The 12,500-nt window shown below is 41.3% G+C and overlaps 1 protein-coding gene across 2 annotated transcripts in view; it reads left to right on the top strand.

The window, feature by feature from the left end:
• The window catches only part of med23 (mediator complex subunit 23), a 69,641-nt gene that overhangs the window by 9,822 nt on the left and 47,319 nt on the right, over positions 1-12,500 (top strand). For both annotated transcript variants that reach the window (XM_082147831.1, XM_082147830.1), the window contains 2 exons: positions 7,643-7,843; positions 9,314-9,457. In XM_082147831.1, the coding sequence (XP_082003957.1) occupies positions 7,643-7,843; positions 9,314-9,457 (345 nt within the window). The remainder of the gene's footprint in view (positions 1-7,642; positions 7,844-9,313; positions 9,458-12,500) is intronic.

Genomic DNA, 12,500 nt, shown 5'->3' with positions numbered 1-12,500 from the left:
AAACTGATGAAAACAGAGCAACGATTTGAGTTTGAGTTTCCACCTTAAATATAATGTCTATAAAATCTTCTTTTGAAGAGAAAAATACACTATAATCTGCCATAGGAAAATAATATCTTAATTTTTCAAAAGAAAATATACACTACCAGTCGAAAGTTTTAGATCGGTAAGATTTTTTATGTTTTTAAAAGAAGTCTCTTCTGCTCACCAAGGCTGTGTTTATTTGATTGAAAATACAAACAAACATTTTGAAATATTATTAGAATGTAAATCATCTGTTTTCTATGTGAATATACAGTAAAGTGTAATTTATTCCTGTGATCAAAGCTGAATTTTCAGCATCATTACTCCAGTCTTCAGTGTCACATGATCCTTCACAAATCATTCTAATATGATGATTTGATGCTCAAGAAACATTTATGATTATTATCAGTGTTGAAAACAGTTTTTTACATTTTTATTTCATGATGCTATGATGAGTAGGAAGTTTCATGAGAACAGCATTAATCTGAAATCTAAAGCTTTTGTAACATTAAACACGACCGTTCAAAAGTTTGGGGTCAGTAAGAGTTTTAATTTTATTTTTGGGGGAAAGAAATAAAATAAATCAATACTTTTATTCATCAAGGATGAGTTAAACTGATCAAAAGTTACAGTAAAGACATTTATAATGTTGGAAAATATTCTATTTTAAATAAATGCTGTTCTTTTGAACTTTCTATTCATCAAAGACACAAATGTGTACACAACTGTTATCAACATTGAAAATAATAATGAATGTTTCTTGATCATCAAATCATCATATTAGAATGATTTCTGAAGGATCATGTGACACTGAAGACTGGAGTAATGATGCTGAAAATTCAGCTTTGATCACAGGAATAAATTACACTTTAAAATATATTAAAATATAAAACAGTCATTTTAAATTGTCATAATATTTCACAATATTACTGTTTTTTTTTTTATTGTTTTTTTATCAAATAAATGCAGCCTTGGTGAGCAGAAGATACTTAACTCTTCTAAAACTTTTGACCAGTAGTGTAGGTAGAATTCAGTTTAAAAGTCTTTAAATTTCCACTCTTCTCTGTGTGTATGGCCCCTTGTAATGACTCCTATTCAGATTTAAAAACAAAAATGTACATTCCACACTAAACTAGATTTCCATCTGGTAATAATAGTGTGATGATGATGTTAATTACATCAGTAGGAAGTCACGGTGCCTTTTCCTGAGACTGACCCTTAATCTCCCATCATTACATAAGAAATGACAAAACCAGTTGATGAATTTATAAACGTTAAAGGGATCGTTCACCCAAAAATGGTCATTCTGTCATCATTTACTCGCCCTCATGCCATTCAGACCAACTTTGGGAACCAAACAGATTTGGTGACCATTGACTTCCTATTTCTTAGAGATGAAACGTTAGGCTAAATGTACGTACTTCCACTCAATTTTCATTTTCCTTCAGTTTATTGGGTTTTCTCCGGCCAAATTTTTGCCGGTCCAATCAGTGAACAGAGGGAGTGGCTGAGAACGATGACGTTGGGGTCGTGCGCTAGTTTGAGTTGTAGGGTTACGTCACCAAACGTTAGCGATTGGTTATGGCAGATCCCAGTGGCTCTGGGCAGATCCAATAGTTTTAACAAGAAAGTTAACGCTTGTCAATGGAGAGTGGCCTGACTCTCTGTACGAGAGTCTGGTAAGACCAGGCTAGAGTAAATGATGACCGGATGATGATGATTTCTGGTGAACAGTCACCCTGCACTAACAGTAGTTCGTCAGAGTCTCGGTGTAGGTGAGCCGTCAGGGCCAAACACACACATCACGGTCCCTCTTTCAGGGACGATAAAGCGTACCTGAGAATGAAGACAATCTGTTAATTTCAAGCCCTGATCGGCGCATGCTGTGTGTGTTTGTGTGCCGTCGTCCAGTGTGTGTCCTGCTGCTGTTTATTGGCTCTCTCTGGGTGTTGTGTGCTGCTAAACGCAGACGGTTCACTCCCACACGCAGGGAAACACCTCTCCTCCAGATCATAATTAGCATTCATGCACCAGCTGACCTTCATCATGCTCTCAAAGTCCCCGTGAAATCCAGTTTAGAGCTTTGTGCCTTTTTAGTCGATTGCTTTTGAGCTCATCTATACGGTGATGTACTCACAAACCTTGACAAAATATGTTGCACGGTTTAAATTTTAAAGATTTTTCTTCCTGGAAAGCAGACTAAAATATTGATGACATCATCCATTGATCGAGCACTGAACTGTTATTCAGAGTCCTCCTGTAGTCAATCATTTTATCCTTTAAAACTCATCTTTGATCCTGTGAAAAGTCTTCATGCCTTAAAATAGCTTGAATGTAACTCGACACCCTCTCCTCATTTAGTATGAATATGCAAATGAGCCCCGCCTCCACTCACTCACTCAGCTCAGAGATCCACTGGTTGACGATCACACGTTGATCTGATTGGTTACAAGGTAGTTTGTGACGTCAGAAACACCAGCGATTTCAAACCGTGTTTTTGAGACTGTCTTTGGTTCACTGCAGTTTTAAGGAGGAAATACTCAGCAATGGTGTCGACTTATGAACTTACACATGGTTTGTCTTAAAGGGGACATATCATGCTAAATGCACTTTTTTAGCCCTTAAATGCATTTTGTTGTATATTTGGAGTGTTTAGAAGTACAGAAAAGATGAAATTATTCTCTTCAGGTGCTTCGTTGATATCTTTATATTCTGTTTTGGTCATATTTTTCAACCGGTTCAGATTTTTCTGTTATCTATGACGTTTTTTGAACTATCACGTCACAGTATTTGCAGCGGAACTGCCAAATAAGGACATTGACTTCCGGCCCAACACTTCGAGCAATCCGCCATTATTATTTCTCGCTGCAATTTTGTAGTCCAAGCTAAAGGATGCAGAAGTTACGAGAGGTTAAGTTAAAATGTTCGCTTGTTGGATGTAGTAACCCACACGCTTCTTTACACCGTCTAATTTAGATGAACTGCCGCGCTTGTGACAGGAGCATGTTTAACTGAAAGAACGAGCAGAGAGAGAGACCCGGTCGCGCGCGCGCTCACTCTCTCTCTTCAGAGCCAGGCGAAAGTGTAAACAAGACATCACCGTCTCCAAACTAGACGCTGTCTTGCTCTCTCTCCCTCGCACATATTAATCAAAATAAATCGACACGGTGGTAAAAGGTCGGAAGACCAAAGTTTCATGTGTAAATACAGTACACACCATTGCGATACATCCATATGAAGACGTTGTTCTGCAGGTTCGTCGTCTTCATTTTCATCTCGCTCCGGCTCTGGCTCGAACATGTAAGGCTGGCTGGACAAGTCTTCCGTTGTTGACATTTTGTTAATAACGTGTGTATAAAAGTTTCTGTGCGCTAGATAATCCTATCTCTGCTACCAGACTACAAAAATGGCCGAACGGGGTGGAGTTGAACCGAGTGTCACCGCTACAACCTGGAGAGGGGGCGGGGTATGAAGTGTCTCAATATTATTTAAAGAGACCGCACCAAAACGAGTTGCTTTCAGAAGCACATTAGAAAAGGGGTAAAAAAGGGGCCTGTGGAGCTATAATAATGAGGAATTCAGACCCAAGCATTGCAGTTCCGCTTTATATAGACTACAAATGTATGATTTATATGTAAAAAGGAACAATTTAAAAGCAAGATATGTCTCCTTTAAAGCAGATTAAAAACACCACATGGACACATAAACTACATTAAAAACTTGATTTTTAATAAAAAATTTGTCCAAAGACAGTCTCAAAAACACGGTTTGAAATCACTGGTGTTTCTGACGTCACAAACTACCTTGTAACCAATCAGATCAACGTGTGATCGTCAACCAGTGGATCTCTGAGCTGAGTGAGTGAGTGGAGGCGGGGCTCATTTGCATATTCGCAAAACGGATATAAATCCGATCTTCAATTCCCGCGCTATATGCAGATTTAATGGCGTTCACGTCACCGAAAGCAACAGATATGAGCTGCATTTTATTGATCATCAGCTAAAATTTCAATAACAGAGACGGGAATAAGAGAGAGCGGCAACAGCCCTGGAAGATCATTTCATTTCTTTACTTTTAATGAGGATGATTGTGTGTTAAGCGTCTGTGACTTACTTTCACTTTGATTTGAGATAGTTTGCACGTTAGCTTGATGAAGAGATGCTCAGCTGCAGTAGCGTCGTCATATCTGGCTATAACATTACATATAGCCTATCACACGCTCTCACACGTTTATATTTTAGCATTGTCGGGAAGAGTCAAATTTACATATGTGGTTTCACCAACCAGATGCATTTACACCTGTCCAGATTGCGTCCCAGACCTCCTCCTGAAGTGGTGTGAGCGATCGGATTCAAATGTTTCGGAGGGTGTTTACACCTGGTCTCTTCATGATCAGACCACAGAAAACACATGAAGTGGCCAGGTGTGAACAGCCCCTGATGCTAAACACTGTACTATGCTAAATGAGGCAAGCGTGTAGAGTTGCATTCAAGCTATTTTAAGGCACGAGGACATTTTATTCAAGGAAAAAATTATTTTGGTGATCAAAGAGGAGTTTTAAGGGATCAATTTATTGACTACAGGGGGACTAAGTGATAGATCCTGCCTTCCTGTTTCAATAGTACAGTGGAGAAAACTCTTCCATTTCATGGGGTCTTTAAACATAGCAAACAAACAGCATCAGTAAAGCGTTGACGGATGCGCAGACACACCCAGTGCCGCTGATAGATCAGTCCCTGCATGCCTCTAACAGGGAAGCTGCCGTGCATCATCCCGCACTTCTGTCCCGCCAGCACCAGGGGGCGTCACTGTCCTGCAGATGCACTGCAGCTTCCCTCGCGATCAGGGCTTCTGTGAGCATCTTCACGCCATGCTTTCAGTGGTGTGTGTGTGTGTGTGTTTGCTGTGAAGCGTGTCCCATTTGTGTTTGTCCATCTCCTGTGACTGTCGTGAGGCCGTGTTGAATATGCTCTGTGTGTTCAGTCAATACAGAAGCTCATGTTTATCATGTCTGTAACTGGCCCTGGGTTGGGGAACAGCTGCTTATTTAGTTTAGCTTATTTGCTTAAGACTAATAAGGTCAGATATTAGGAATAAAAGCACAGATTAGAAGGCGTACACACTGAAAAAGGGAGTGCAAAAGCTACAAACCCCAGAGATTCATAGTTTTCACCTCACGCCCATATTTTCCCTCCTGTTGAGCAAAACATCTGACCACCAGTCATTTGTACCAATTATTAATATAATAAGACAATGTTATTAAAAGATCCAATTCAGTACACGCCTTATGAATGATGCGCACTATGTACAGGTGAGCAGATGAACCCTGAATATACATTATGCATTTGGCAGACGCTCTTATCCAAAGCGACTTGCATTGCATTTCAAGGTACAAATTTATATTCTTATCAGTTCTTGCTTTCTCTGGGAATCGAACCCATGACCTTGACGTTTCAAGTGCCAACGCTCCACTGTTTGAGCTACAGGAAAGCTAAAGCTAATATAAACACATCACACACACATCTGCTCGCCTGTATATAGTCTGCATCATCAGTGAGGTGTACACTGAATTTGATCTTCGGAAATCACTTCTAATATCACTGTAAGTGTTTTCCACATTAAGCGTTGAACGCTGTTTTTAGTGATTGAAATACTGATGTATGTGGATCTCAAGTGCACACAATGCATTTTGTTCACATCATTTTGTTTTAGTTCTTTTGAGATGGAGAATTGACAGTCCTGTGCTGCATTAATGGATGTTTTGCCCTCCAGTGGCGTGACTGAAGACTGTGTGTAGACCGAGTGACTCCTTACAGCCGAGATCATGAGAGATCAGCGCTTCATCCATCTACTCTAGTAAAGCAGGTTGATCATGAGAGCAGTCAGTAGGTTTCAGAGCTCGACACTTCCTCCTCATTTATTCAAACTAAACTACAGAAATCACCCATCCATAAATTGCTGGATTTCATGTTAAAACCAGGGCTTTTATTTTACGAATATTATTAAAGTGTCACTTAAATTAGTTTAATTGTAAATTTGTTTGCTTTCTTTGCAGTATTTCTGTAATTTTCACCCCGTAACATAACATGGCACCACAATTTGTTCCATATGCATATTAAATAAACAGTATTAAATATAATAGTATATTTAAGAGATTTGTTTAAAGCCATCTAAAGGACTTCATTTCCTTCATGTTGCCTTCACATGTATGGTGGCGCTGCACGCTGGTGCATTATTTTGGTGTCATCTTAATGATGTGTGTCCTAAATAACATGTGCAGAAACAAACTGTGGTTCTTGTACATGTCGGTTTATGACTCAACCCAGTCTAAAGTCAGTCTTGAGAAATCAAAACATCTGAACATTTTAGGTCATTTTAGCTTTAAAGGATTAGTTCACTTCAGAATAAAAAATTCCTGATAATTTCCTCTCACCCCCACGTCATCCAAGATGTTCATGTCTTTCTTTCTTCAGTCGAAAAGAAATGAAGGTTTTTGAGGACAACACTCTAGGATTGTTCTCCATATAGTGACTTCAATGGGGTCGAAGGTCCAAATGTGAGTTTCAGTGCAGCTTCAAAGTCTCGACCCGATCCAGCCGAGGAATAAGAGTCTTATCTAGACAAACCAGCGGACATTTTTTAACAAAAACAATAAATATTTATATACTTCTTAACCACGAATGCTGGTCTTGCACTAGCTCTGATGCGCCACACATTACGTAGTCACGTTGAAAGGTCACGCGTGTTCCGGGTCAGAAATGTAGATTAGGGCGAAAAACTCCATCTCATTTTCTCCTCCAATTTCAAAATCGTCCAACATATTTTTTTTTACCTTTTATTCTTTGTAAATGGCGTTTGACTCAGTCTTTGCACGTTTGCTTTGTAAACATTGGGTCGGTACTTCCGCCTACGTCACGCTTGAACTTTCAACGTGATTACATAATGTATGGTTAAACGTTCGTAATTTGTGGTTAAAAAGTTTATAAAATGTCCACTGGTTTGTCTAGATAAGACTCTTATTCCTCGGCTGGATCGTGTCGAGACTTTGAAGCTGCACTGAAACTCACATTTGGACCTTCGACCCGTTGGACCCCATTGAAGACACTATATGGAGAACAATCCTGGAACGTTTTCCTCAAAAACCTTCATTTCTTTTCGACTGAAGAAAGAAAGAAAGACATGAACATCATGGATGATGTGGAAGTGAGTAAATGATCAGGAAACTATTATTCTGAAGTGAACTAATCCTTTAACTGTCGTTTTCATACAAATTTATGATTTCGCTCGCATTTTCGTTCTTTTGTTATTTTTTTAAGCTAATGCGCTGCCTATTCACCCGTCTGGCATCCGTCTAAGAGTGATGCGGAGGAAGTCGGAGGGATGCTGAAAAGGATAGTTTTAGGCCTACTAGTGCACTAAAGAACTTATGCTAAACTATCCAGTGAGTGTGAAATAAACTGAAGGGTAATAAATGGGGCATGTGTGACAGACATCACTAATGTGTGTGGTTGAGGCGGTGTATGACGTGATGTCACAGCCCAGTTACTGGTGTGTGTGTGTGCAGTGGTTGTGGTCTGTGTAAGAGTGCGCCTCTGTCCACCGCTCTGCCCTCTCACAGCACAAGCAGAGATGCCCGGTTCTGGAGGACCAGCTGGTAGACCTGGTGGTGTACGCCATGGAGCGGTCGGAGACGGAGGAGCAGTTCGACGACGGCGGCACCAGTCAGCTCCTGTGGCAGCACCTCTCCAGCCAGCTCATCTTCTTCGTGCTCTTCCAGTTCGCCAGCTTCCCTCACATGGTGCTGTCACTACATCAGAAGGTGCTCTTCAATGGCCCAAAGCCTGCCTTCAGATCCTCCTCTTCAATAGCACCACTTAGACTTAGGAGCCACTTACTCACGGCCATCCAAACCCCGATGACTTACTGTCTTCACAATGACAGCTCAAAGTGGCCAAGCTCCTAAAACAACAGAGAACGCCACAGCCGTATGATATCAGTAGTCCGTAAGACTCATGTGAGATATATTCCAAATCTTACGATAGCAACGAAGACCCAAGCTGTCTTTAAGCCGTGTGTCCACTGTTCAGCGATGCTTTAGATGGCTGAAGTGTTACAAACATCTGATTTGGTGACACTTTACAACAAGGTTCATTAGATTAAAGGGATGGTTCGGAGTAAAATCAACCGAGGGTCCTTTGCACCATGACCTCGAGCCGAACACCCCCCAGAAGCCTTTTATCCCTTGGTTGAACATTATTAAAGTTAGAGCTTATTTAGAGATATCAGCCGGATGGTTTAGTGTAGGCGCTACGGATCCAATGATGTATCTCGTAAACTACCCCACTAATAATGCCCAGAATGGCACCAAACTTCTACAGTTGTACAAATAGGTTCTGTACTCATAAAACGAGGCATTGGAAAGTTTGTAAGTACATCAGGAGTTTATTTAAATAACACTTGCCTGATGGCTAATGCTACCGCTAACCAATAAAGTGTTACCTCTAATTTCGCAGATAGTTTATTTCTGAATAGAAAATGTCGACACAATGTTAAGTGAAAGTGAAAGACGTCTTATTCAGACTGGCTCTGATGTACGGAAGATCCAGTGATGTTCATTGACGCTAAAATCATCAGTTGTGGGATGATGCAACTAAAAGAGCCATTTTTTATAGTCAAAAGCCAGTGCAAATGAGAGTTTAAAGCTTCACCAGAGGCGAACGTTTCCAGTGTCATATGATTGCAGAACAGGGTTATTATCATTATCTGAAACCATAAATTAATTACTATATAACAACTAGTATATCAGTGATATTAGAATAACACTGCTTAAGAAGACTTAGCATATAGCACATGAGTCATATAAACTACTTGTGTAATTTTTGCTTGAGGCTTTCGGCCGTTGTGGAGCTTGAGCTCCTGCTTAACAAATGCTTTCATTGTGTGGAAAAGAGATGCGATAAACATCTTACAGTTCCACTGTAGAAAGAAAGTCATGCAATTTTCATGAGGTTGATTACATTTTCATATCTCGGTGAACAATTGCTTTAACAGTGTAGTGAGGTAGCCATGTCATACTTAGTCAAACCAAACATTATTCAGACAAAAGATTACATTTTTAATATTTTTTTTACAAGTGTGTGTAGGACACTATAGTTCATTTATGTAAGTGAGGAGAGCAAAATAAAATAAACTGTGACATCTTCATACAGTGACTACCAGTAAAATATATAAAAATTTGGGACCAAAAATGATTCCTGTGCTTCAGTGACTGTGTGTTTGCTCTGAGCAGCTGGCGGGCCGGGGCCTGATCAAGGGCCGGGATCACCTGATGTGGGTCCTGCTGCAGTTCATCTCCGGGAGCATCCAGAAGAACGCGCTCGCCGACTTCCTGCCCGTCATGAAGCTCTTCGACCTGCTGTATCCCGAGAAAGAGGTGAACGAGGCTCTGCTTCTTCAATTCTTAATGTGACACTCTAAACATGCTGTTGGTTAAGGTCATTTGATCAAGGCTTCACGTACTCGTGTCTGCTCTGCTAGCTCGATTATTCAGTCGGTCATTAGCAGACACTTAGCAGACGCTTTGACTCACAGGTCAGGGCCACAGTCTCTGGGATGCAGTGGGGACGTGTGCATGGATCGCTCACACACCTGGAAATCTGTGTCAGTCTGAACACACTGATTGGACTTGACATAGCCGGAAATAAAGCCTCACATGTCAGACTGCTAGATTTCTGCCCCGGCCTCATCAATGGTAGTAGTGTCTTGCTGTTTTTGGTGTAGGCATACCAGCGTGTTTGCCTGTAGAAACCAATGCAGATGTTCTGGTAAACGAAAGGGGCCGTGGGACACACAAATCAGATCAGAACAGTGATACACGGTGTGGGCAATCAACCATTTAGTCAAGTCAGCTTTATTTATATAGCACTTTTTACCATAAAGATGGTTTCAAAGCAGCTTTACAGTGAAAACAGGAAAATAAGTTTGTTATTTTTGTTATTAGAAGAAAATAGCGTCACAGTCCAGCTTAAGGAAGTTCAGTGATGGTTCATTTTTGTTGTAAAAAAGTTATTAATTTAGTTTATTTATATATATAGCCGCTCTGGAGAAAACCGTGATGTCATTGTCCAGCTCAGTTCAGTTCTCATATAATGGTGTCAGTGCAGGAGAGCAATAATATTGTTGAATATTAAGTGTCCCCAACTAAGCAACTCAAAAGCCAAAGGTGACAAAGGAGAGAACTGCATTTGGATTAACAAATGCAGTCAAATGCTCGGCGTAATTTAATCATGCCAATAGGAATTTGTGCGATCGGGAGTTTAGTTTGTATTTCTCTCATATTAGAGCTGATCTCATATCTCACGTGGGATCCGATGGCCTCGTGAGCAGCGCTCCAATATGTAGCCGCGGTTCAAGCGACCCGAGTTCAAGTCCCGGCTCAGGACCCTTTCCCAATCCTGTCCCCCCCTCTCCCAATCCTGTCCCTCCTCTCCCAATCCTGTCCCCCCTCTCCCAATCCTGTCCCCCCCTCTCCCAATCCTGTCCCCCCTCTCCCAATCCTGTCCCCCCTCTCCCAATCCTGTCCCCCCTCTCCCAATCCTGTCCTCCTCTCCCAATCCTGTCCCTCCTCTCCCAATCCTGTCCTCCTCTCCCAATCCTGTCCCTCCTCTCCCAATCCTGTCCCCCCCTCTCCCAATCCTGTCCCCCCTCTCCCACTTCACCTGTCAGCTCTCTATGCTATTAGGGCTGTTGAAATGAATCGGTGCTTCGACGTATCACGCTGCGGACATGGACGAATTTGCATCGATCCTATCCTATTTCAAAAAAAGAGAAGAAATCCAACAAAAAGAAACATTAAATAAGTTGCTCAGGCGCTCGCCAACAGAAAGCGGCCTGGTTTGAAAGTGTCTTCAGTGTAAGCAGGGCTTACTGCATCTCTACACTACTGTACTGACAGTGGAAACTGGATCTGATTTTGCAAGCAGGATTTCGCTGAAATTCCGATAATATGCTAGCCTGGGTTTCCTCATGCTGCCTTGAGCGCAGCGCGATTTTATTCACGCTGCTAGGCAGCCTGGACACCATGGACCAGATTTTCGCCTCAGCGAGGGGACCAATCACAGAACGGGGAGGGAGCAGCAAGACGATGACGACGTCTATGCGACACACCGAAGCAGTTTGTTCATATCTATGGATCCAACATGGCATCAGACACGAAGTTACCTTTCGATGCAGCCTTAGATAGTGTTCTAAGTAGTTTAGAACGCAAGTTTATTTCGTCTTCTTCCTCGTCGAATTTCTGTCGCTCTACATACGTCATCTGGTATAATTGAAACGATTGGCTATGAGCTACGTACAGGCGCATTTGATAGACATTCGTAGCGCCCAATAAACAGCTCTGGGCATTCGTAAACCACGCCTCAAATACGAGAAAATGAACATGTGGTTCCCAGACCACGTCTCAATGAGACAAGGTCTGACGTTAGCCAGGCTAATAATATGCACCATTATTCACTAATCACTGGCGAACTAGACGGAGGAGGCACGATCAGCGCTGAAACAGCTCTGAGCCCTGAATATTTAGAATCTCCCTGTGGTGAAAATTAAGTTTTTAATGTTGTTTATGTGTCTTTGTGGTGTTTTTAATATGCTTTAAGACAAACCATGTGTAAGTTCATAAGTCGACACCATTGCTGAGTATTTTCTCCTTAAAACTGCAGTGAATCAAAGACAGTCTCAAACACACGCTTTGAAATCGCTGGTGTTTCTGACGTCACAAACTACCTTGTAACCAATCAGATCAACGTGTGATCGTCAACCAGTGGATCTCTGAGCTGAGTGAGTGAGTGGAGGCGGGGCTCATTTGCATATTGATAGAACCACGTATGATAAATGAGGCAAGGGTGTTGAGTTACATTCAAGATATTTTAAGGCGTTTCATTAAAGTAAAAAAAAGTTTAAATATGTAATTTTGATAATCAAAGGTGAGTTTTAAGGGATAAAATGATTGATTACAGGGGGACATTAAATGATCTGTCATTACATTCTGCTCAAACACGCCTCTTTTCCGTATTAAATTAGGCTCATAACTGAGCTTTATTCACAAAACTGTGCTTTTTGCCTCTCATCACGCTAACAGTGCCACTTGAAAGCAGCTGATAAATGAGCATTTATATAAAGGGATGTTTGTGTGTATTTCCTAGTGATCATGAGCGCAGTAAACCAGCCGATGTTGACCAGATGATGCGCTATAATCGTTTTATCCAGATGTGTGGTGTAGTAAAGGCCACTTTCATCATGCTGAGATCCGAACTGTGCCGTGCAAATAGTGTTTAGCAAACATTAGTCCCGTTGCCTGATCTGTGTAATTACTTTGGTGAGTCAGGCACAAATAAACTGCGCTCTCAGCAGATTCAGTTCAGTGGATTCCCACCTGAATGTTTTAAAGGTACCATATAGTCAACAGACAGGCTAACCGT

The sequence above is a fragment of the Leuciscus leuciscus genome, assembly GCF_965113295.1.
Source record: "Leuciscus leuciscus genome assembly, chromosome: 19".
Lineage (NCBI taxonomy): Eukaryota > Metazoa > Chordata > Actinopteri > Cypriniformes > Leuciscidae > Leuciscus > Leuciscus leuciscus.
This window is presented reverse-complemented; position numbering and strand designations above follow the sequence as displayed.